We start from the raw sequence: 26,259 nt of genomic DNA, 5'->3' as shown, positions 1-26,259 counted from the left end.
ATAGACATATATGCTTCAAAACCAGTTTGTTCTGTACAGGTCTCCAAAATGATTAGTGAGATTGCACAGCATGCAATGGTGGTTCTATCATTTCCTTTTTGTGCTTAACAATGTACCTTAGAAATCTTTCCACATCACTGCATAAGTGTCTACCTTTAAAAAAGAAAAAAAAAAACAAAACCATGGGACAGTATACCTAATATAAAATTTACCATTTTAACCATGTCTTCCTTTTATGATCGTAAAATATACATAACATAAAACTGCCATTTTTAACCACTTACAAGTGTACAATCCAGTGGTATAAGCACCTCTCACCTCCAGAACTTTATCATCACCCCAAACTGAAATGCTGTATGTAGTAAACAATATCTCCCCATACCCTCCCCCCTCCAGGTTCTGATAGCCTCCAACCTACTTCTGTTTCTATGAATCTGACTACTCTCAGTATCTCATCCGAGTGGAATCATACAATACTTGTCCTGTCATGTTTGGCTTATTTCATCGAGCACAATGTCCTCGAGCTTCACCCACACTGTAGCCTGTGTTAGAATCACATTCCTTCTTAGGATTACACATACAATGTAAGTACATACTACATATTTCTTTGCTCATTGGTGGACATGCGGGTTGCTTGTGCCTTCTGGCTACTGTGAATAATACTGCTATGATGTTTAGGCGCTCAGTCGTGTCCGACTCTTTGCGACCCCAGGGACTGCAGCCCACCAGGCTCCTCTGTTCATGGAATTCTCCCGGCAAGAATACTGAGTGGGTTGCCATTTCCTTCTCTAGGGGATCTTTCTGACTCAGGGATCGAACCTGGGTCTCCTGCTTGGCAGGGGGGGTTCTTTACAACTGAGCCACAAGGGAGGTCTGCTATGAATATGGGGGTACCAATATCTGTCCATGTCCCTATTTTCAATTCTTTTGGGTACATACCCAGAAGTAGAATTGGCTTATTTGGTGACTCTGTGTTTAATTTTTTCAGGAACTGCCATATTACCTTATTCTTTCTAACTTCTTCATAGTGTTCTCTGGCTATGAATCTTATGACTGATCATGAAACTCGTAAGCTAGGTACTGTTACTATCCTGACATCACAGAGGAGGAAACTGAGGCTTAGAAAGGGGAGGTGGCTTCAGGGTCTCAGCCACATCTCAGCCAAGGAAAGGCTGGGTGACCTCAGGCAAGCTCTCCCTCCCTGGGCCTCCTTTTCCCCTCTTTTTTTCTTTTTAATTTATTTTTTTTAATTGGAGGCTAATTACTTTACAATATCGTAGTGGTTTTTGCCATACACTGACATGAATCAGCCATGGGTGTACATGTGTTTCCCATCCTGAACCCACCTCCCACCTCCCTCCCCATCGCATCCCTCTGGGTCATCCCAGTGCACCAGCCCTGAGCACCCTGTCTCATGCATCGAACCTTTTCCCCTCTTTTACAATGGAAACAGCCTGACCTCCAAGGTACTTCCTGAAACTGTCTCTCCTTTTCAGTATGAAGGGTGGCAACAATGAGATGTGTGGAGACGGCGCCCTGTGGCACCAGGCCAGGCCAGGTCATGGGGACAGGAGGCTGCCTGAGGGAAGGGGGCCCCCACCCCGCCCTGGGAAGCCCTGAGCAGCACATACCTCCCTCTCCACTCTGAGAAGCCTTTGGCACATCACACCAACACACCCAGCGGGAAGGGCAGCTGAAGGACTGCTCTGGCCTCGGGGCCATGGTGTGTCCTGGAACGCTGGAATGCCTGTCCCCGGGAAGATGAGGCCTGTGCCGCAGCACAACATTCGATCCTAGGATGCCTCAGGAGCAGTGAGACAGCTGAGGCCCAGCTGGGGCCAGAAGGCACCCGGGCTGCCTGGGACACAGAGAGTTGGCTTCTGGAAGATTCCAGCCCTTAGGCATCGCCTCTGCTGGTGGTTTCCAATCAGTGCACCCCAGTGGGCCCTACTTGACCTGGAGGATATTCCTCCCTCCCTCGGGGCCATTTTCCCATCCATAAAATGGGTACAATCACAAGTTCATTGGGCCTATTATGGAAACTATAAAAGGGTCTGGCATGGTGCTTAACATGTTGTACACCTAACATACGGCAGGAGGAAGAACGGGCTGCCAGGTGGGAGGGGCGCTCCTGAGCAAAGACAGAGAGCCTGGTGCCTGGAGTCACATTCAAGAAGCAGCTGTGTCCTAAAAATGTGCTGAGACAACAAAGAGGCCAGCCCCAGGAGTGACTTATACCGAGAGGTGGCGCCTGGCCGTCCCTAAAGCACATCCATAAAATCTATCCCACTTAGTCCTTCTGATGACTCGGAAGTATTACTATCCCATTTTATAGATGATGAGACTGAGGCGCAAAGGGCTGGGCTCTAGGCTGGGCATTGCTGCATGTTTTCTCAGCTAATCTCCCACCCAGTTGTGCTCCTCTGACGGCTGGCTGTCTCCTTCATTGGCCTCTGGGCTCCTGGAGGCCAGGAGCTAGGTGTCTCTCAAGCACCACTGTGTCCTTGGTGTCCAGCACACAGTTCTCACAGGAGGTGCTCAGGGAGCACGTGCTAGACCAATGAATGAATAAACAGCTCTGCCAGGATGGCATAACAGTGCAGAGCAGAGGTTCAGAGACACTGGCTGGGGTGGGGCTGCCGCATGCCAGGTGGAACAGGACCCTCACCTCTCTCGGCCGCTCCAGCTCTGTCTGCAGCACCTGCTTGGCCAGCTCAGTCTCAATAAGCCGCTGCCGAAGCTCCTCATTCTCCTCTTCCAGCCTCGCCCGTTTTTTCTCCACCGCCTCCAGCTCCTTGTGCAGCCGCACTGAGATGTCTTTAGAGACCTGAGCAAAGCCGAGTGACAAGCAGCGTGTGAGCAGGCTGAGGGCCATCCTACCTTGGCTACAGAGCAACCCCAGGGCAGGCAGTTACTCTTATCACCCCCACTTAAAGAGGAAGAAACTGAGGCACAGAAAGGTCAAGTAACTCAACAAGGGTCACACAGCCAGGAAGTGGGAGAACCAAAACCCAAACCCAGGAACCCTATGCTTCCCGTGTTCACATCACAGTCCAGCCCCTAGAAAGTGAGAGGCCCTGTCTATCCTTAGCAGTGCCTTTACATTTATCTGGATCTTTTAATGCTTCCAAAAGCCTCTCCCATCCACCTTCTCGCCCAGTTCTCTCAAGAGCCAATGGCAGGACCAGAAGCTCATTTTTATTTACGTATATATGAATGTACTTATTTATTTTTGGCTGCCCTAGGTCTTTAGTGCACGCGCACTCTCTCTAGCTGAGGAAACCAGGGGCTACTCTTCAGGTGCGGTCGTGGGCTCCTCTTGCAGAGCACAGGCTCCAGGTACGTGGGCTTCCGTAGATGTGCCTCTCAGGCTCCTGCGACATGGAATCCTCCCTGACCAGGGATTGAACCCGTGTCCCCTGCACCGGCAGGCCGAGTCCCAACCACTGGACCACTAGGGAAGGCCCAGAAGCTCACTTTAAAGAGAGGGGAGGGACTTCCCTGGTGGTCCAGTGGCTAAGACTCCACGCTCCCAATGCAGGGGGCCCGGATTCAACCCTTAGTCAGGGAACAAGATTCCACACGCTGAACTAAGAGTTCCCATGCCACAACTAAAGAGATCCCGCATGCTGCAACTAAGACCCAGCACAGCCAAATAAATTTAAAAAAATAATAATACATAGAAGGGAAACCCAGAGCAAGATAGGCTCCCCTAAAGCCCTTTAAACCCCATTTTTTCTCTGCCAGTGACCAGCATATATTCCTGAGCAAATCATTTCCCTATTCTGCCTCTGTCTCCTTCACTACAAAATGGGTGCAATAATAATAGCACGACCTCACGGGCCGACAGGAGGCCTGAATCAGCTGTTGCACCAAAGGCTTGGCCCAGGGCCTGCACAGTGAGCACTGGGTGAGTGGTCGCGGCTGCTGGGAGAGGCTGAGTCCAGAGAGGGCATGGCTTGCTGGGGGTCACAGTGTGACACAGACCCCGAGGCCTGTTTCCAATTGTTTGGGATACAGAACATGCCCCAAATGACAGAGGCTGGGCAGCCGTCCAGGTCATCCCTCCGGGAGGAGCTGACAGAGCCACAAACCCCAGGTCACCGGCTCCAGGGCTCTGCTGCAACAACGCTCCATTTCTTTGAGGACACCCCCTGTCCTATCCCCTGATGGTGGGGGTGAAAGGGTAGGAAAAGAGGTCTCTGGCAATGAGGAAGGCCTTTTTTCTTTTTCTTAATATTCTTTTTTTTTGGCTGTTCCAGGTCTTAGCTGCTGCATGCAGGATTTAGTTCCCTGACCAGGGATCGAACCCGGAGCCCCTGCACTAGCAGCATGGAGTCTTAGCCACTGGACCACCAGGGAAGTCCCAAGGAAGGCCCTTCTGAGTCCCTAGGAGGACTAAGCACTGGCATTTGTTGATACCTGCTGTGTGCCAGATTCACCCGTCTTCATCCCAATTCTGCCCCCATTTTTCTGGCAAGGAAATAAGAGGCTCAGAGCGCAAATGACCTGCTAACAGAGATAGTGTGGGCCGAGCTGGGGGGACCTCGGGGGCTTTGGCTGAAGGGCCGTGTGGCCAGGACTCCACAAGAGGTATGAGGACTTTTGCCAGCAAGGATAAATAAGGCAGACAGCCCAGCGCCTCGGGCCTGCCAGTCTCGGAAATGACCGTGGCACCTCCTCCCCGCCGGAAGGGAAGAGGGCCCTCCCTGGCTCTGCCTTCTGCCTGGGCCCAGGCCCAGCTCAGCACAGACCCCTTGGCAGTGTGCAAGGCAGGCCAGGAAAAACAACAGCCAGAGAGGAAATTCAGCACTCCCTCTCTCTCCTCCCTCCGTTGCCCACTGCCTCTCTCCACACTTGAAGATCTCCAAGGGCGGCCAGAAGCCAGCCCACCAGGCTCCTTCCACAGTCTCTCTAGGCCCCCAAAACCTTGCCCCTCCACAAAGTGGGGTGAGCAATTCCTCACTAGCAGAACAAAGACGTTGCAGGTGGCAAAACTGGCTTCAAGCCTAATTTCAGCCCTCATTGGGTGTGTGACCCAGGACAGGAGTTTTTTTAACCATCTGAAGTCTCGGTTTGTTCATCGGTAAAAGGGGGTGACAGCGCCTTGTCACAAAGGCTGCCGTGGGGAATAAACAACACAGGGCTCAGGCTGATGGCTGAAACATAGCAGGTACTCAAAAGTATAATGATTCGGGGGACGTTTTGGGTGGTACAGTGGTTCAGATTCCAAGCTTCCAATGCAGCAGACACAGATTCGATCCCTGGTCAAGGATCCCACATGCCACGTGGTGTGGCCAAAAATAAAAAAGAATAATGAATTTGTAATTCAGTGTTAAAATTACCGCTTCACCTCTGTGCACTGATTTTATCCAACTTGGTCCAACAACTCAGCTTCACTCTTGAGTTTAGGGTCAGTATTTCTGCTAGAGATATTCAGCCCCAGGCTTCTGGCTCCGGTCCCAAGTTTTAGGTTGTGAGGTCACCCAGTGAGCCCCTGTCCTGATGAATACTTCATTCATTCATTCACTCACTCATCCATCCGCTTAGCCCCCAGGAGGCAGGAGTGGTGGAGCACAGAGGTCCAGAATCCAGGCCATGTCTGGACTCCTTCATATCTCTCTATCCTGGTAGCAGCGCAGAGTCTGGCATATACTAAGTGCCTAATAAGTGCTTGTGGGATGAACAAACAGATCTGAGACTCCAACAAGCAAAATGAGCGGTAGGCAATGAAGGAGTGAATGACTGACACATGGGGAGCTGCACCTGGCCAAACTTGGCTGGGGATGCACCCCCCAAACCACCCACACCCCCAAATGTCCAGAGGCGGCTGTGTCCCTGACTGGGTTTGAGGGACCAACTGCTGGGGGGGACCCGGGGCTCCTCTCCCAACTACACTCCCACCTGGGCAAGCTCCTTTCCACCTGGGGTCCACTCCATTCCCACCAAGGGCTCAACCTGGTGACCAGATGACTCACTCCCCACCAAGAAGGCATGATCAGTGTGGATTCCTGGATCTTCTGGGGTCCATGAGTGACTCTGCTGATTTCATCCCTTCCATGAGTCCCCAGCTGCCTTCTGTCCCCTTCCCCAGGAAATCCCTTCTCCATCTGCTCTCTATCCCCAGGGGTGCCTTGTAAAGAAGGCCTAGCGCCAGGTAGCTTACAGAATTCCAGTGTGGACAAATCTCAGATTCCCACAGAGCCCGGTGCCCCTGATGAAGGCCCACAGCAACAGAGAGCACGCGTCTAGAGGGCGGGAGCCTTGCTGCCTGGTCCTGTCCCTTCCCCCCTCTGAGTCTCAGTGGTCCTTGGCCCCCTGGCTCCCACAGTTAAGCAGGCAGAATCAGGTCACTCTCTGAGCGCACACCACGTGCCTTTCAACCCTCAGGAAGTACTTTATCATCCCCATTCTGGGGCTCAGAAAGAAAAGGTCACTTGTCCAAGGTTACACACTAGGAAGCTACAGAACCAGATTTGAAATCAGGTGGGTCAGCTCTGGAGTCTTGCTCTCAATCTGAGCCTACTGTTGGCCTGAAACTTGAAAACACAGTGTGTTAATATCGGTAATAAAAGCATTAATAATAAGCACAGGGACTTCCCTGGTAGTCCAGTGGTTAAGAATCTGCCTTCCAATACAAGGGATGCAGGTTCTCTCTGTGGTCAGGGAATTAAGATCCCACCCATTAAGGCACAACTATAGAGCCTATGCATCCCAAGGAAGATCCCATGTGCCAAGACCCCCATGGGAGTTACAAGGAAGATCCCACGTAACTAAGACCCAACATAGGCAAAAACTAAATAAACATATATATATATTTTTAAAAGCACAACGTGTGCTCACAGCGTCAGGGGCTCAAAGGGCCCCACCTGCCTATTTCATGTGATCCCCTCACGGCCCTCCCAACTATCCCCAAGTTGGGGAGACTGAGATACTACAGGAGGCGAAGCAGCTGCAACTTCCGGAAACCAGGGCAAATCCCCAAAGCACAAACAAATGCTCTCAGCCATGAGGTCACTGTTTACAGCACTGGGGCCCGGCTCCTGCCAAATGTAACTGGCAGCCTCCAGGCCACAGCCAGCTCGCTCATCGGCCCCTCGGCCCCTCGGCTCCTAAGCCTAAGGCTTTAAGGCGTCTCTGTCACACTGAATCCTCAGGGCAGGGGCTGGGAACCCTCACTGAGGAACATCCCATGTCCAGGCAGCATCTGGACTCAGTGTGGCTACATGCTCCCAAGAACCCAGGGAGGGTGGGAATGTCACCCCCACTGTACAGATGAGAAAACTGAGGCACAAAAAGAGAAAGTAACCTGCTCAAGTCACCAGGAAGTAAACCCAAAGCCAAAACGTTTTCTCCAGCAACTGTTTCTAAGAAATGTTTTACTGGTGTGTCCTGGGGCCCCCTACAAAGGTCTCTTCAGGTGGGAATTTTCATCCCTGATTCCTGGAACCTGATACCCTCCCACAGGATCCCAGCCCCTGAGGCTGGGGCCTGGGAATCTGCATGGTAAACAAACCTCCAGGCTATGCTTATCCATCCAGGGAGGCTGAGATTCCACCCACTTCCTCGCCCTGGCCCAGCCACTCATCCCACCTTTAAGTTTTTCTCCTGAACAATAACAGTAACACCCCAACCAACATTTACTTATTTGCTGCGGGAGTGTCCCGAGCTGGCACCTGTGCTCAGCATGCTCTTTATTTGCACTATTTTCATTTTATCCTCACAAAATTCTCTCCACGTAGAGACTTGCTGCACCCCCATTTTCCACACGGGGAAACTGAGGCTCAGGCTGCAAAGCAGCTCTCCCAAAGCCACAGGGCAAGCAAGTGGCAGAGCAGGTCTCTGTGCCCACCTCTGCCCTCCTCATGATGGACAACATTCCAGCTGAGCTTCTGTGGGGTCCTGCCAACTGTGAGAACCAGCAAAGAATGAGAGAGCCTGGGGGCGCAGGGGGAGAGGGAGGACCAAGGCCTGAGGTTTCTTTCACAGCACCCACACCGATAGTCCACCGCTTGCTAAAACCACTGGAGCTGCTAAAGCCCTGAAGATTCAGCTGCTCTAAGCCCGCCATTTAAGAGAAGAGGAAACTGAGATCCCAAGAAGTGGCCCCATGCCAGTCTGCTCTTGCTGGCTGAGAAATCAGAGCGTCCCTTCCAGACAGCAACCAGTCCTCTCCACACTTAGGTCCATCAAGCCCTCCCAGGCGATACCAGGGAAGTCAGCATTCTGAGAACCTCCGAGAAACGCCCCAGAATGTCCCCAGCACATGGGACTGAGGGAGGCAGTCAGAGCTGTCCATCCAGGTCGGCATGGATGAGCTCAGCGCCCCAGCTGCAGGCTCAGGGAGAGGAGGGAGGGAAGGGGCAAGCCGATTGCTGATTGGCTGGTTCAAATCCCAACAGAAGGGGCCCGCTCCCCCCTGCCCAGACTCCAGGGGCCTCCCCGCTCACACTCTGCACACACACCAGCTGCTCCCGGCTCCTCCCATGGAGGCACCAGCCACCCAGCCAGTCTGCTCTCAGTTCCAGCCTTCTTCCACGCCTTCCTCATCTAAGGCTGACTTTTCTGGGTCTCTGCCTGAAAGCCCCAACTACCTGGACCCAAACCCAGATTCCTCTAAGCCTCTAGGGCTCTCCTTCACGCACCACCCTCTCAATCCGGTGCTGGGAATTTGAATATTTCTGCAACTATTTATCCCAGAAGCTGCCTTCTCAGATAGCGAGGAGCACTTCATTCTTGATTTTTTAAAAAGTATTTGTATTTAGTTATTTGGCAGCTCTCGGTCTCAGTTGCGGCACGTGGATCTTCTATCTTTGTTGCAGTCTGCCAGATGTTCAGTTGTGGCGTGCAGGATTGAACCCAGGCCCCCAGCTTTGGGGGTGCAGAGTCTTCGCCACTGGGCCATCAAGGAGGTCCCTGGTGCACTTTGGACTTGGAGATATAACCTTTCTGAGCTCTGTTTCGTCATCAGCAAACCTGATGCACCTGGCTCGTGCAAGACAATGGGAGACGCCAAGTCCAGGGTGGGGCTGGTGTTCACTCTTCACTCCCTTAGAGGGGCCCTCTTCCTCCAACACTCCTTCTTGTGCCTCAAGCCTCGGCTCAGAGGTCCCCCTGCAGGAAGACCCCATAGGCCCCCAGGCTGTGTGAGATGCCCTCACCCCCAGCTCCTACATCCCTGGATGACACTGTGCTGAGTGCTGAGAGCTGAGTATCGGGCCAGGTCCCCCAGATTTCTCAGTCCCCAGACCTGGGCTCACATAGACAGGTAAGGCAGACTCCTCCCCACGCCAGACCGCAGGCCATCGTTCAGCTCCCTGAGGCCGAGGACAGTGAGGTCAGGCAGCCAGCACGGGAGGCTGATGAGTGTGCACTCTGCCAGCTACACAGCGGGTCCTGTGACCTTGGAGAAGTATTTCCTTTCCCTGAGCCTCACTTTCCTCATCCAGAAAAATGGGAATAACAATAGTAGCTAACATTTTTCAGTGTTTACAGTGACCTCTTACCTACCTGATCTTATCTCATCTCATAAAGCCCTGTGAGGCATGGGCTGCTGTTATACCTATTTTACAGATAAAGAAACTGAAACACAGGTGACTTGCTCAAAACCATAAAATTAGGGCATATTGGGGCCAAGATATAAACCAGCTTTATCCAACTCCAGACCTTCACTACTCTCCTTCAGCATAAGAAAGAAAACCTCCACAGAACTGCGCAGCGACAACACGGAGCCCAGCACCAGGTGTGTGGCTGTGACCCACACGGCAGCTGATGTTGGGAGGATTCATATTGATGGCCTATCAGTTCATCAGGGATCCCCGTTTACAGATGAGGATGCTGACATGCATAGAGATGATGGAACTTACCCAAGGGACACAAGGAGTGAGCTGACCAGGGCCCACTCGGGCCCAGGACCCTCCCCGCCACCCCGCCCAGCAGGGGCGCTTCTGAGGACTGGGGAGGGGGCCCAGGCTCACCTTGACGTCCTGCTCCAGGCCACGGATGAGCTCGCCGTCCACCTGGCCGGTCTGGGCAGCGCGGAGGCTGCGGCGCTCGGCTTTGCGCAGCCGGTACTGCAGGATGCGACAGGTCTTGCTGGCCTGGTCCAGCTGCTGCCGCAGCTCCTGCAGCTGATACACATCCTCTTCCATGTAGACGTCCCGCATCTCCAGCATTTCTGCCCGCAGCTCCTCGATCTCGTCCTGCAGAGGGGAGGAGAGGTCAGGTCGCTGGGCCCTGTGGCAGTGGCCAGAGTGCTTGAGCACAACCCATACCCAACACCGTCCTAGGCACTCCCCGGGGCAGGGGGGCTCTGAGAGTGGTAAGCTGCACAATGCAAGCCCCACAAGTGCCCACATCCTAATTCCCAGAATCTGAATATGTCACCTTACATGGCAAAGGGACTGTACAGATCTAATTAAATTAAGGATCTTGAGATTGGGAGATTATCGTGGATTTTCTAGGTGGACCTAATGTAATCACAAGCATCCATGTAAGAGGGAGGTACGGGACTTCCCTGGTAGTCCAGTGGCTAAGACTCCATGCTCGCAATGCAGGGGGCCCAGGTTTGATCTGTGGTCAAGGAGTTAGATCCCACATGTCTCGACTAAGAGTTCGCGTGCCACGACTGAAATAAAGATAGATCGTGCATCCTGTAATGAGGACTGAAGAACCTGCGTGCCTCAACTAAGACTGGGAGCAGCCAAATAAATACATAAAAATTTAAAAAAAAAGAAAAAGAGGGAGGCAAAGCGATCAGAGCAGGAGTAAGTGATGTGGTAGAGGTTGGGGTGAGGTATGCTGAAGGTGGAGAAAGGGCCGAGGGCCAGTGGAGGCAGGCAGCCTCTAGGGGATGGACCCTCGCCAGAGCCTTTACAGCGATGGAGTCCTGCCAACACCTTGGTTTTTAGACTTCTGATCTTCAGAATTGTAAGATGATAATCTGGGATTGCTGCAAACCACTAAAGTTCTGGTAATTTCTTATAGCAGCAACAGGAAGCTAATACACTGGGGAAGCAGAAAAGGGCTCATTCAACAAGCATTTATGGGCACCAACTGCATACCAGGCCCTGTGCAAGCAGGGGAGTGGGGAAGGAGCATGGCAACCAAGACGAACACGGCCCTTTCTGTACCGTCTATGTGGAGCCCCAAGTCTCACTGGCTAGACACACTATAAATGGACAGATTAAAAAACCCCTCAGATACTGTTAAGAGTTATGAAGATAAAAAACCAAAAACAAAACACGTGGGTAACATGATAGAGTGATGGGGGGACGTGCTATGTTAGAGGACATGGCTGAGGAGGCCACCCCTAAAGGGACATTTGAGCTGAGGCAGAAGGAACACCCATGAGACAGAGGGGTGGGCGGAGTGTGTGCAAAGGCCCTGAGGCAGGAAAGAGCTCAGTGTATCAGGATACAGCAAAGTGGCCAGGGGAGCTATAGGGGTAAGGTGAGGCTGGGGAAACTGCTTGCCAATGCAGAGGACAGAGGTTTGATCCCTGGTCTGGGAAGATTCCACATGTCGTGGGGCAACTAAGCCCATGGGTCAGAGCTACTGAAGACACTGTGCTTTCGAGCCCGTGCGCTGCAACAGGAGCAGCCACCACGAGAAGCCCGTGCACTGCAACTAGAGAGGAGAGTCTGTGCGTAACAACGAGGACCCAGGAGAACCAAGAAAATAAAAGAATCTGAGCTTGGGTTTTAAGTGGAGGGGGCTGGGTTGAGGGGGGTGACCTCACTTCCTCAAGGCAGCTCCTGACCACCTCTGACATCAGTTCCCAGATGTCCTTCACTTCCCCTTTGACCACATGAACACATCAGTAATTCTTCATTTAACAGTCTATCTCCCAGAGACACTGTGAGTGCCAGGGGCAGGGTCGGGGGGTTTCCCCATGTCTGTCTCACTCCCTGCTATATCCCCCACACCCAGCATAGGGCCCAACATCCTGAGTGTATGGTGGCACGTCTGGTTAGGCAAACAGCCATAAGGAGACACACCAACCTACAGCAATCATTAGACAAAGTGTAGCAGTAGGGAGACCCAGGAGAAGAAACCAATGATCACTATGTCTAATAGCAGATGTGAAAGCTGAATCACAAATAAAAGGAGATCCTACCTTTCGTGTGACTGAACGCATTAAATAAGACCGTAGACTGAAAAGAGAAACTGAACTACTCTATATAAAACATAACTAATCCGTGGAGAAGGAGGAAGTGGGCCAGTCAATGATCACACCAGTTAAAGAAATGAGGAAGTGAGGGGTCCACACGCATTTCAGCTGGCAAGATTAAGGAAGCATAGAGGAAATGGCACTCAGGAAGTGTGGGCCAGTTGGCTAAATCCAAGCTAAACCAGCCTCCAGATGGGTCTGTGTTCAAATCCTCACCATACCATTTATAGAACATGTTGATGAGGAGGATGTGGGGGTCTGAGTGGACCCCAACCTCAGGAAGAGCCAAAGGGAAGTGCAGGGCATGCACAACTAATGACGCTCGGCTGCATTAAAAGATGCATGGCATTTAGGGATTTCCCTGGTGGTCCAGGGGGTTAAGAATCCTCCTTGCAATGCACAGGATGTGGGTTCAACCCCTGGTCAGGGAACTAGGACCCCTGAGGGGCAGCTAAGCCCACGTGCCATAACTACTGAGCTGGCTCACTTTGGAGCCCGTGTGCCACAACGAGAGAGTCCATGCACCCCGACGAAACATCCCACATGACTCGACAGAGATCCCACGTGCCACAACGAAGATGCCGTTCAGCCAAATAAATAAATAAATATTAAAGATAAATGAAAATTTTGAAAAAAGATGTGTGACATTTAGATCATAAGAGGTGACACTTCTCATCACAGGACCACATCCAGTGCACTGAAGTCAATTTTGCAGGACCACTTAAAAAATAACCTTTTAAATAACTGATTTTTCTATTGATGAAAGTAAATGATGACCACAGGAATAGTTTAGAAAATAAAGAGGATACAAACCACTCAAAATTCTTCCACCTGGTCCTGAATCGCAGTGCTTCTCAAAGTGTGGTCCCTGGACCAGGAGTGTTGGCTACATCAGGGAACTTTGAAATTCTTACACCCTCACCAAGGCCTACTGAATCAGAAACCCTGGAAATAGGGGCCCCCAAGTGACTCTAAGGCAGGGTATTTCCTTACAGTCTTTTTCCCTAAATGGGCAAGAGTCCCATGTCTCAGCACACAAGCTCCCCCAGCCCAGAGCCTGGCACAGAACAGGGTCTCAGTAAGCATCTACTGAAGAAGTGAATGAATGAATGAATGGTCTTTCTCACAGGAGCAGCTGCCCCTCCAGGCCCGCCCTTCACCACAGTCCATTTCTGAAAATGCAGGATGTTGCATTCATGCCAGCTCCATCTCTCCGTGGCAGCCAAGGGGGGCCCAGGGCCCTTGGGGGTTTGTCCCAGCTGCAGGCAGAATGCAGTCAGCCCCTCCTGGCACGGTCCACAGGAGAGGGTGAGTCCACAAAGGCTGGCTTGTGGGCCGCATGGCTGGGTCTGCTGGGATGTGGGCAGCAGAAGCTGGTGAAGGCGGGACATAGGCCGGGGTTAAGCTTTTGGGGTCTGAGGTGGGGGCTGGGAAAGAGGCTTCTGGGACACGAGGAGGGGGCAAAGAGCAGAATTCTGCTTTCCTCCAAGGTTCTTAGACTTCACGGAGCCGCTCCACCTCCCGGGACTCCTGCATCCAGGGGCTGTCTGATCCAATGGAGGGAGCTGGTAGGGAATTACCAGGGGGGTGGGGAGCTCAGCCTTCCCTTCAAAGACAGCTCAGTGACCCAGTTGAGCCCCTCACCCCAAAAGCACAGAAGTGGGGAGAGAGGGGCCAAACTCCACTGGACTGCCAGCCCTGTGGCTACTCAGTAAGGCTGTCAGAGACTACCTCCCGCCCCATATCAGTGGGGAAACCCAAACCTCATCCCCCACGGTAGACAGAAAACAGCCACACTGCCCAAAGGTGCCCACCTCAGAGCCTGGGGGCCCCTGATTCTCAACCCCCTGTCAGAAATGCCAGACTAAAGAAGCTGAGGAAGGACTTCCCTGGGAGTCCAGTGTTAAGACTCCTTGCTTCCACTGCAGGGGGCACAGGTTCAATCCCTGGTCAGAGAACTAAGATTCTGCAAAGTGTGCGGTGCAGCAAAAAAAAAAAAAAATTATTTTGCTCTGATTATAGAGGTAATGGGCTTCCCTGGTAGCTCAGATAGTGAAGTATCTGCCTGCAATGCAGGAGACCCGAGTTTGATCCCTGGGTGGGGAAGATCCCCTGGAGAAGGGAATGGCAACCCAACCCACTCTAGTATTCTTGCCTAGAGAATTCCACGGACAGTTCATGGGGTCACAAAGAGTCGGACATGACTGAGTGACTTAACACTTTCACTTTCACAGAGGTAACACCTGTTTATTGGGAAAAACTTGAAAAAAAGAAAAAAGCAGGTAGCTTTCTCTCTCCTCCCTGATTCTCGCTGGTTTCTGTGTTAGGCTCACGCTTCTTACCCTGGAATCCAGCCCTGCCTCTCCTCAGGTCTCCTCCTCACAGGGCTCACAGCCCTGACTCTGCCATAGAATCCTCAGCCCCCCATGTCCAGACATGCCCTCAAATAAACAGCTCACTGATTACTAGCCCCAGTCCAAGCAGCGTACATGCACAAGTCTTACCTTACCAGCCCTGTGAGGTAGGTAGGGGGAAATGTTCCCACTTTGCAGATGAAGAAACTGAGGCTCAGAAGTTTCCCAGAGGGATTAAGAATCTTCCTTGCAATGCAGGGGACGTGGGTTCAATCCCTAGTCGTGGAACTAAGATCCACATGCTGTGCAGCAACAAAGCCCATGTGCCCCAACTAAGATCTGATGCAGCCATATTAATTAGCTAATTCTTTTTAAAAGAGGGAGAGCCTAGGCTGCTCCAGCACTGGCCTCAGACCCCCATGCCACCCAGGAGGATGGGCAGGGTCTGCTCCCCACCCACAGCCTGCCCACAAGTACATTTCAGTCTATCCCCACCACACTCCCTAATGACCCATGAGGTCAGCCTGCAGGAAGCAGCCTCTCAGGGGCAGGCCAGTTCCCCAAAACGGACTGATTCCCAGGAACCCTGGGGGAATTGGCCAGGAAAAGTCTCTCGGTCCACGCTGGGCTGAAGGGCCAAACATGAGCTCACACGACCGCTAATAATAGCGTGGCATTGCATGGCAGCACGGGGCGTCACAGTTTACAAAGACATTCCACGTGACTCATCTCGTGGGTCCTCACAGAAGCCCCACGGCCAGGCAGCACAGGAATTCTCGTCTTGTTCTAGGGGCAAAGAACCGCAGAGGAGCAGAGGGATGTGGGCTCTGCCCAAGGTCACCCAGAGACACCTCCAAGCAGGACTCAGGCTCTCTCGTCTGCACCAGAATTCAGGGAGCCCATGAACTTCAGTGGTAAGGGGGAAAAAAAATCATGCCTTTATTTTTCACTAACACTAACTAAAAATTAACATTTCCTTCTATTCTGGACAAACCACAGTTGTATCAGCAGTACTTACGGCTTTGGCACCAAAAGAAACCACATAGATTTTCATAGCATATAACAGTTGTTACAGAAATGTCAAAATATCCTTTACACTCATCAGTACTTTGAAATTACAGTGTTAGTAGACCTATTTCCAGATCTTATGAGTTAATAAGCACACCTATTACTATGTCATCATTTAAATATATACTTTGATAATTATATTTCCATATGCTTGCTTTCCTTTACATTTCATTTTAAACATTTAGAAACACTATTCTGAAAATTACTCTCAGCAGAGAGACTAAAGGGAGATACAGCACAAAATAAAATGGAATCTGTGTTTCCTCTGGAGCTGCCTCATCTGTAGGGTCTGGGTAATGACCCCAGACCCCCACTCTCCACCATCAGGCATAAAGCTGGAGAAGAAGAGCTCTGATTTCAAGCCACATTTAAAATATTCCAGAAAAGGGGATTCCCTGGCAGTCTGGTGGTTAGGAATTGGGGCTTTCACTGTGATGGGTGGGGGTTTGATACCTGGTCAGGGAACTAAGATTCTGCAAACTGTGTGGCATGGCCAAAAAAAACACAAAATGTTCCAGGAAAAAATACTTTCAGCAGGAAACCTACTGGAATGTAAGATGATTAATCTCTGCACAATGAGGACAGAAGGGAGGGGTTATATTTGGGGCTACTGGAACATTCAGAGGGGCTCCAGATACATGGGTCTGATGGAACTGGACTGGGAAAGCAGCTGGTGAGATCTCCCAGCTCATGGGGTTGGAGGTGCAAGGGACCAACACGAAGCCCCTTAAAGAAACACAGCAAGTAGCAAAAGGTGGGAGAGCCCCCAGCTGGCCCAGAGGGGACAGGAGGAGCCAGGGGAACAGGAGGCTCCTGAATGCATGAGGGGGTAGCCTCTTATCAGCTAACAAGGAAGAGACTGTTCCAGAGCTGAGGTCCTCTGGCTAACTCCTACCCCAAAGCGCCAGCCCACATGGGGCTAGGGTGGGCCCTGGCAGGTGCTTGCTCACCCAGTGAATCCTGATCTGGGCCCTGCAGACCACATTCTAGAAACCCTGGGATACCAAGGCTGAGGCAGGAGCAGGAAGCTGGGGTCCCAGCCCACCCAGCTCCCATGGGGACTCTGCACTGCCGGGGCCTCTTTCTTCTTTGTATCTGTCTCCAACCTCCTCACCCCTCCACCTCAAATACCACCTCCACCAAGAAGCCTCCCTGGCTACTGCAGGGCACAGCCATTTTATATGAAGAATTATTGAGTACCTACGGGCTTCCTAGGTGGGTAAATAATCCACCTGTCAATACAGGGGCTGCAGGAGATGGGGGTTTGATCGTTGGGTTGGGAAGATGCCCTGGAGTAGTAACTGGCAACCCATTCCAGTATTCTTGCCTGGAAAATTCCAAGGACAGAGGAGTCAGGGGGTGGGGGATCATAAAGAGTCGGTCATGACTGAGCACACACACAGTGAGCCAGATTCATCGCCAAATCACTGGATTCAGTCCCCAGGATGGCCGGTCTACTCCCCACTAATCTGTTCTCCACTGAGTACATGGAGTGCTTTTTTTTTTAACTGTAAATTCTCCTACGTGAAATCCCTCAACAATCATCAAACTCTGGAAACAGCCCAAATGTCCCTCAACTGGTGAAGAGCTAAACGGTGGTACATCCATATAATAACTACTCAGCAATAAAGAGGACGGAACTGCTGATACCCACAACCACACGGGTGAAGCCCAAAGGCATTATGCTAAGTGGAGGAAGTCAGACTCAGTTGGCTATGGACTGTATGAAGCCATTTCCATGATATTCTGGAACAGGCAAGATCATAGGGATAGGAAACACATCAGTGGTTGCCAGGGGCTGGAGGAGGCAGGCCCTGGCCACCAAGGGGTACGGGGGAATGTCAGGCGGGGGGCGAGAGCTGACGCAGCTCAGCCGCTTTAGTCGTGTCTGACTCTTTGTGAACTGTGGCCCGTCAGGCTCCTCTGTCCGTGGGATTTCCCCCAGACAAGAATACTAGAGTGGGCTGCCATTTCCTTCTCCAGGGGCTCTTCTGACTCAGGGACTGAACCCACGTCTCCTGCATTGCAGGTGGATTCTTAACCATCTGAGCCACTGGGGAACGGAATGATTATGGTGGTGGTTACAGAGGTCCATACACTTGCCAAAGTTCATTTTGCTGTATGTAAATCACCTGGCCTGAAAGCAAAAGAGAAGCCTGAACCTGCCAACCTGTCCGTCTCCAACTTCCCCAACTCCTCCTCTTATCGGCCACTCAGGTCTTTTCCCAGAGGCCAAAAGATACCTCGCCTGTCCCACCTCTAAGCATCTGCCTGGATTCCCCTCTCCTTCATCTTCCACTACTGGCTGCCCGTCCTGCTTGAAGCATCCACTTTAAGGCCACCTCTTCAGAGAAGCCCTCCAGACCCCTCTAGGCCCATCGCGTCCATCTCAACCCTGTTTTTCTTTCATGGAGCGTAACATATGTCCCAGCCTAACTACACCGCAGCTCAGTTTCAAAGAAAAGTGAAAGTGTGAGTTGCTCAGTCATGTCTCACTCTTTGTGACCCCATGGACTGTAGCCCACCAGGCTCCTTTGTCCATGGAATTCTCCAGGCAAGAATACTGAAGTGGGTTGCCCTTCTTTTCTCCAGGGGATCTTCCCAATTCAGGGATCCAACCCGGGTCTCCTTCATTACAGGTGGATTCTTTACCATCTGAGTCACAGGGAAGCCTCGCTCAATTTCAAACCTTACCCAAATTTATCACTTCCTTCCCAGGTTCTAGGGACCCGACCCACCAATGGGCAACAGACCCAGCAAGAATGATAGCTGAGCTGAGGGATCCAGAAGCTTCGATCTGCGGGATGGCAACCACTCCACAGAGGCCTGGGAGCCTCTGCCTGGCCGGCCTTCTCCACACCACCCTGGCCACCACGGTCCCTCCCTCAGGCCAAAGCCCAGGCTGCTTGCCCATCTGCCACCCTGGCTCTGGCCGGGCCACTCACTCCCGCCTGGAACGGCTGACCTGCAGGGTGGGCCAGCAGTGGCCACGAGGGCGGCATGCCAGCCCCCCCGAGAGGCCAGGACAGCCATCTGCTGTCCCTTCTGCCCGTTCTCCAGGGTCTGTCAAGGCTCCAGATGAGATCATCGCACTTGGACCCCAAGGAGGACAGAGGCTGTGCGGCTCCACTTCCTTTCCAGCTCAAAAGCCATGAACTGCGGGAGCATTAGCGGGGCAAAGGGGCCCAGAGACTCCATCCCTTCACAGGCAGGGGCTCTGCAGTCTAGAGGGGGCCTGGGACACCCCACTGTTCCCCAGACTGTCCGGAGTCCAGCCGGGAGGGACTCTGCGCTCCCGTTCCCCAGCTTAGCCTCCTTGTGTGGAGGCTGGGCTCTAGCTTTAGTGGAGTCAGGGTCAAAGGTCCTGGAGAAGGAGGGCCTGGACCCCAGCCAGGCATGGCCATGCCACACAATGCCCCCTCCCACTGGCATGGAGGCTGCCTGGTCTCAGTGATGGAAGACAGAGTCCTGGACTTGCCTTTCCAAGAGCAATAAACGCCCACAGGCACAGGGCTGCCTGAGCACACCACCTGTGCCTGGAGACACACATTATCTCGCTGTATCCCTGCCTCCGCACTGACTGGTGAGGGACTGAGGTCGGAGAGGTCACCTCAAGGTCACACGTTAAATGGCATGGCCAGGTTTCGAGTCCAGTTTGAGCTCTCTAAACTAGACTAGATGGTGTCTCTGATGGGACAGTAGTGAGAATAATAACAGCTAATATATGCAAGGGTTTACCCTGTGCCAGCACCGGGCTGAGCTCTGAATGTCCGTTACCTCAAATACAGTTCCTTTGAGGCAAGTGCTATTCTATAGATGCCCATTTTACAGATAAGCAAACAGAGGGTCAGGAAGAAGGCTCCAAAGTCAATCAGGAGTGAGCCTCTCAGATGTGGCCTGGCTCTATGCGTGAGACCACAGACACTCTCTGGTGGGGAGCTGTGTGTGTGTCCACATAGGCATGCATGGGCAGTGGGGGCTGAGGAGGGAGGAGATGCCTGGAAAACGCTGACCTCCAAGGCCAGGCCTGACTTGTCGCTGTCCCATTCAGGCCTCACTAGCCAAAGCAGTGAGACCTCTGCAGCCCCTGATGCAGCTGGGTTGGGGGGCGCTTTTCTCTGTTGACAGGAAGGAAAGTAGCATTTGGATCTGGATGTATTTAAAACGTCCCCCAGAGGCTTCTCTGGTGGTCCAGTAGCTAAGACTCCGTGCTCCCAATGCAGGGGGCCTGGGTTCGATCCCGGGTCCAGGAACTAGATCTCACAGGCCGCAACGAAGATTGAAGATCCTGTGTGCTGAAACGAAGACCCGGACAGCCAAAATAAATGATAAATAAACATATAATTTTAAAAAAATTCAAAATCATCCCCCAAACAGTCTCTGGGCTGCAGCCAAATATCTGAGCAGGGAGAGCACAGCGCTCAAAGGTGTACAGGGAGGGAAGGCGGGGTTGGAGAGTCAAGGGAGTGGCTCCAGGCGGTGTGGCCTGAGGCACCAGCACACTCCAGCATCGCACACCTCCGAATCTTTGCGGGCACCATTCCCCCTGCTTAGCATCCAGCAAAGAGCACCAGGGACCCTAGTCCTTCTGCCTCTTGCCACTTACAGACTGCGTGACCTCTGGCAAGCCCCTTAACCTCTCTGAGCTTCAGTTTACAGACACCAATGAAAGGAAGGGGTTAAGTCCCACCAGGGTAAGAGCTGTGTCCTCATGCAGAGCTTGGGGAAGGGGGATGAAATTATCTAGTTAACACTGTAATTACTTAGAGGAAAATGCCCCAAAGGAGCTTACAGGAAGCACCTAGGTGTCTAAGTCAGGAGCCTGGCCTGGAGCTGAACACAGGAAGGTGGAGGAGGAACCCAACGGAGGAGAGAGGAACTGCAGCACAAGGCACCGTGGCAGAGAAGACAGAGAGAGGGTTGGGGTGCAAAGAGCGCTCAGAACTTGGGTGGAGTGGGGGTGAGGCTGAGAAAAGCAGGACCACACAGGCCACCCAGGCACTTGGGCAGGGCTCAGGAAGGGTGTGGAGGGGAGAGGTCGAGGCACCTGACCCCGAAAAACTCATGTGGATCTGGGGCAAAACCAGGGTAAAGACAGCTGGTCCAGCCTGGATACAGAACCCCAAACTCTTTGGAGTCTGAGCTTCTCTTTGAGGCACAGGCAATGGGAGATTCTTCACCCCACTTCTAGAATGTGGGATCCCCAAAGGTGGCCCTCCATCAGCAAAGAGGTATCTCTGGATGAGAGCCTGCAGCACTGGCCTGACTTGGGACAGGCGGGAAAAGGGTGGCCGGCGCAGGGAGAGACGTGTTTGGGGATACCCACAATGCACTTCAGCTGCACACACACACACCTCCCAGGCCCCTGTTCCATGCCAAGACCCACACCCAGAGCCAGGCACAACCCCTGTCGTCAAGGACCCAGGGCGTGGGACTCCCCCAGTGGTCCAGGGCGGAAGACTCCGCAGTTCCAATGCAGGAGGTCTGGGCTCCATCCTTGGTCAGGGAACTAGATCCCACAGGCTGCAACTAAAGATTCCACATGCCGCAACACGGATCCCATGTGCAGCAACTAAGACCCAACATAATTAAATAAATAAATAAATACTAAAAACAAAAACCCAGGGCTCACAGGCAGTCAGATCCAAGCCTGGTGATAATGAGTGATGAGGGTGCAGAGCTGTTGAGACCTTATAGGCCCTGGGTAATCCTCACATACATTCTTTCTCACATTTAATCCTCACAGCCAACACTGTAGGGCGAGCACCATCAGCATGCCCATCCATTGTACAGATGAGGAGACTGAGGCTTGTAAAGGCAAAGCTCACAGAAGAAAAGGCAGAACAAGGTTTCAAGCCCAAGTGGGCTTGGCTCCAGAGCACAGTGCTCTCTACCACCTTGGACCCCAAAGAAGGGAAAGGCTGGCTTATTGCTCCCACCTTCTCAGACTCTCCACCTTTCCTCAGGGAGGCCAGCACCATCCACTGACCTGTGGGGCTCCTCCAGTGACTGCCAGGGCCAGCCCGGCCCAGAACACCCAAGTCTCCGGGCTCTTTCCCCATCCCAGTTCCCAGCTCCTTCTGGCGCCAGAAGGAAGAGAATGTGACTGCATATGAGGTCACGCCTGTGGGGCACCCAGGGGAATGATCTTAGTTATAATCTTGGCTGCTGGTCAAGCCTCTGCTTAGAACTTAGCCAAGCTCCTCCCCTGAAGAACTCTTTCTGCCCCAGAGACTACACATGTGGGGCTCCCTCCCTTCTGCTGTGCCCAGGATGGTGCTGAATGTGCTGTATGCCTGACCATTAATCCTCCCAAGTGCTCTGAAAGAAAGAAAGGAATTAAGTTCCCTTTGTTTTATTTTTTCTTTGCTACAGTGGGTCTTCATTGCGATCCGGGAGTTTCTCTTAATAGAGAGCATAGACTCTACAGCGCATGGGCTCAGTTGCCCCACAGCCTGTGGGATCTTGGTTCCCCAACCAGGGCTCAAACCTGCATCCCTCGCATTGGAAGGATTATTAATCACTGGACCCCCTAAGTTCCCATCTTACAGACAGGAAAACTGAGGCTTGAAGAGGGGCCTTGAACACAGGGTTCATGTACAGGGAAGAGGCAACAAAGCAAGGTTTGGCCCAGACCTGATCCCCAAAGTGGAAATTTCTCCACGTCCCTGCCGAGGCCCCTGGGTCTTGTGCCCCGTGCTAAAGACACGTGGAAAGGAGGCAGTGCCTAGCCCTGCTCTAGGTCAACACAGCCCCTGCCAGCAAGGCGTTCACAATGCCTCAGTCAGCTCAGCGCCCAGTGCCCTTCCCAAGCAGGCCCACCTCCCCTTCCCAGTCTGCCTCTCACCACTGCCCCCACCCACCACTCCCCCCAGCTCTTCTATTTTAAGCCCATAGTCTGCCTGCAGCCCATCTGCAGACCCCGATCACTGCTTTTCATTCAATCGTGCAACAAATATTTATTGAATTGCTAGGATGTGCCAGGCACGGTCCCAGCAGCAGGACACAGAGGCTGTCATTCAAGGCTAACTCCTCAACTCTAATGCCTCCTCCTCCAGGAAGTCTTCCAGGCCTCTCCTCTGAGCCCACATAACTTCCTCTATCCCAGTTTCCTTTTCGCAGGCAGAATCAGCCACTCATTAGGGACAGGAATGGTACAGTCCTCCACAGCCCCCAGCAAAGGGGCAAGGGGAGGAGGCAGTAGATGAGGGCAAGCAGGAAATTCCGAGGAGATTAGGAGGGAGGTGCCCCTGGGCACTATTTCTCCTGCAGGCAGGCCTGACAATTGCTCCGTTTGGCTCACTGGGCCCCAGCCCAAGTGTCGTGTGTCTGGGGCCTGAGGGCCTTTGATGCAGTTTCTCCACTTCAGTGACCTGCCAGCCCTTTATCTGCCTACAAACCATTCAGCCTCAGTCAGGCTCCAGGGCACCCAGATCCCAGAGGTTGCAAAATCAAGCCCCTGTCACACTCCTCACTGTTCTCAGCAGCCTAGTGGAAGGAAGCCTCGTGGAGGCGCTGAAAACAGTAGTTTGTACACATGAGCTCCAGGGAGACACGGGCCAGGATATCCTGTGTTTCTGTGTGGCTGCAATGTCACAGCCAGTGTGTGTGTGTGTGTGTGTGTGTGTGTGCATGTCTGGGTATCCTCCTTTGTGGGTCTCTGGCTCCTGTTAGCACATGCTACAGACCTGATGTCTGAATGCTCTGTGCTCATGCCCTGCTTCTATGTCATGGCTCCACGTTCTGTTCACGTGTCTCCTGGCTTTGTGTGTCTGTGAGCCCGGGTGTGCAAGCCCGGGTCGGTGAGCCTGGGTCTGCTGTTTGCTGTCTTTGTGGCAGACGCAGTGGGGGTGTCTGGGTGATGCGCGGTGTCTGTGCCCGCCTGGCAGGGGTGGGTCTGTGGATTTCTGCAGGTGCCAGCACCTGTGTGTAATGAGTCTGCGTGGGTTTGTGTACCAAGTCTGCGCCTGCATACGCACGTGTACTTCCGATATGTCTGACACTGTCTCCAGGGTCTGTCCATCTCTGGGACGCGGCCAAACGTGTCTGGCAGTGTGTGAGGGTGTGTTTCTGAGCCTGCCATCTCCTAGATGGTGTGTCTGTGTTGTGTCTGTCCAGTAACGGGGGGTGCGAGGAGACACGTGTGGTGTATCTTGCATGGGTCTGTGTACTTCTCTGAGTGGGTCTCCTCTCTAAAACGCCTGCAAGTGTGCTTCTGGAAAGCAGAGAGCACAAGCCTGTCCCTGAATGGGTACATGAGACGTGTGTCAGTGGGCGTGGATCTCTGCGCATGCGCTGTGAATATGGGTTCGTGAGTTTGTGTGTGCAGGAGAGAGTGTGCCCAGGGACACAGGCCAAGCCCCTCTGCCAGGAATACTGGGAGCCCTGGGAGCTTCGTGGTCCTCCTAAGGCCTCAGCGGCAGCCATCTCACATTTTCCATCTCATTCTCCATCTCGCTGGAGCTTCTCCCTGCCCCCAAGACAGGCTGAAAATCCTTAAAGACCCAGTTCTCAGAGTTGCTTCTTCCAGGCCACCTCTCAGCCGCCTCGGAGACGGCTGAGACTCAAGACAGGGACTGACCAGGAGCTTTGCTGACCGATGACCACTCCTCTCCCCCAACCTGGTGACAGGCAGATTGAACCCTTCCCCCTACAACTCCCGGGAGCCGAGAAATGCTTCACAGCTTGCTGGCTACTGCCCCAGACACCTGGCATGGGGCCTGGAATCCAGGAGGCATTCGGAAAATATATGTTGAATGAATGAATGAATGAATGAATGCCTGACCCAGCAAGTAAGGGAAAGGTGACAACCAGGACAAGCACTGACATTTACTGTGTGCTAGATGTATATCGGGCTTCCTCGGAGGCTCAGCGGTAAAGAATCCGCCAGCAGTGCAGGAGCAGCGGGAGACGTGGGTTTGATTCCTGGGTCAGGAAGCTCCCCTGGAGGAGGGCATGGCAAACCACTCCAGTATTCTTACCTGGAGAATCTCATGGACAGAGCAGTCTGGCGGGCTACAGTCCACAGGTTCCCAAAGAGTTGGACACGACTGAAGTGACTTAGCACGCACACAAATCTACATTGCCACTTGGAAAAGGGTCCCCACTTGGAAAAGGGGCAGATATGCTTATCTCCCATTCTTCAGAAGAGAAAACAGAGACTCAGAAAGATTGAGCATCTCACACAGCTTGTAACTGGCAGAACCAGGCGAGAATCCTGTTCTCTGAAACTTGGAGGCACGGGCTGCCTCCTGCATGGGAGAGGGTGGAAGAACGACTGGGGAAGAGAGCTCCCTGGGGTTGTCTGATGAGGGTCCCATGTGTACCAGCTGTGCACGTGACATAACCTCTCCGCTTCCTCCTCTGTCAAATGGGTCTGATGTCAGAACTCTCCACATAGGACTGCTGTAAGGACTTACTTAACTCAGGGCCTGGCACTCTGGAAATGATCTCATAGCTGATAGCTGTTGTGTGCAAGAGCCAGAGAAGGCCAGTAATCAGTGGTTTGGGGGTCCCCAGGCGGGCTCTAACATTCCAGCACTCTGGATTCCAGCCTAACCATTATCTAACCCGTAAAGCTGGATCCAATCCCCCATCACTTCCTCCAGTCTCAGACCCCTGGTTCTAATCTCACTTTGCATTGATGCAGGGTACATATCCATGTACACTCAGGCAGGCACGTGCCTCACCCCCCTAAACACACGCACAGTGCCTGCAGGCTCCAGGCCCTCAGCCCCAACATAGGTTATTCTCTACTTTCTCCCAACAAGTCTTAGCCTAGGGCACTGCACACAATAGAATTCCTCTCACCAACCTATGTCCCACACTAGACCCGTCGTCAGCAACCACAAACTCATGTTCCTCTCAGACTGTGAAAAGAACAGTCTTTTCACAGGGTTGGACCAACCAGGTTTGGAATTCTGGCTGTGTGAGCTGGAGCCTCCATTTACCCAACTGTACCCAATGGGAACTGGAAGTGAATTAGATGCTTCCTCTGGGCCCTTCTGGGCTGACATCTAAAACTGGCTGTACTTCCAACTTCCCAGGTGGCACTAGTGGTAAAGAACCCATTTGCCAGTGCAGGAGACATAGAAGACACGGGTTCGATCACTGGATAGAGAAGATCCCCTGGAGAAGGACATAGCAACCCATTCCAGGATTCTTGCCTGGAGAATCCCATGCACAGAGGAGCCTGGCAGGCTATAGCCCATAGGGTCGCAAAGAATCGGACATGACTGAAGTGACAGCACGCACACACAAACTCTCACATGTAGAACCTCCAGGGAGGTGGGGAGGGCTTGCTTCATGGAGTCCACACAGTATGGAATGTGACCCACACCTTCCTGTCCTCCCTGGAGCAGCTCCTGATTTATTAACATCTTAAAGCTAAGGGGATCCACCCTCCTGTCTTCTCCCAGCTCTATCAAGAATGAAGACTTCAGGGCTTCCCTGATGACTCAGTGGTAAAGAATCTGCCTGCTAATGCAGAAGACACGGGTTCGATTCCTGGTCCAGGAGACTTCCATACGCCCCAGAGTATAACTAGGGCCATGCGCCACAACCACTGAGCCTGTGCCTTAGAGCCTGTGCTCTGCAACAAGAGAAGCCACCGCAATGAGAAGCCCTCGCACCACAGCTAGAGAATAGCCCTTACTCCTCGCAACT

General features: G+C 52.7%; 1 protein-coding gene across 2 annotated transcripts in view; it reads right to left on the bottom strand.

Moving 5' to 3' along the window:
* The window catches only part of SOGA1 (suppressor of glucose, autophagy associated 1), a 75,104-nt gene that overhangs the window by 43,774 nt on the left and 5,071 nt on the right, over positions 1 to 26,259 (bottom strand). For both annotated transcript variants that reach the window (XM_040247369.1, XM_040247370.1), the window contains exons 2-3: positions 9,978 to 10,202; positions 2,669 to 2,827 (exon numbers count right to left, since the gene is read on the bottom strand). In XM_040247369.1, coding sequence (XP_040103303.1) covers positions 2,669 to 2,827; positions 9,978 to 10,202 — 384 coding nt within the window. The remainder of the gene's footprint in view (positions 1 to 2,668; positions 2,828 to 9,977; positions 10,203 to 26,259) is intronic.

This window comes from Oryx dammah, unplaced genomic scaffold (genome assembly GCF_014754425.2).
Source record: "Oryx dammah isolate SB20612 unplaced genomic scaffold, SCBI_Odam_1.1 HiC_scaffold_10, whole genome shotgun sequence".
NCBI classification, from domain to species: domain Eukaryota; kingdom Metazoa; phylum Chordata; class Mammalia; order Artiodactyla; family Bovidae; genus Oryx; species Oryx dammah.
This window is presented reverse-complemented; position numbering and strand designations above follow the sequence as displayed.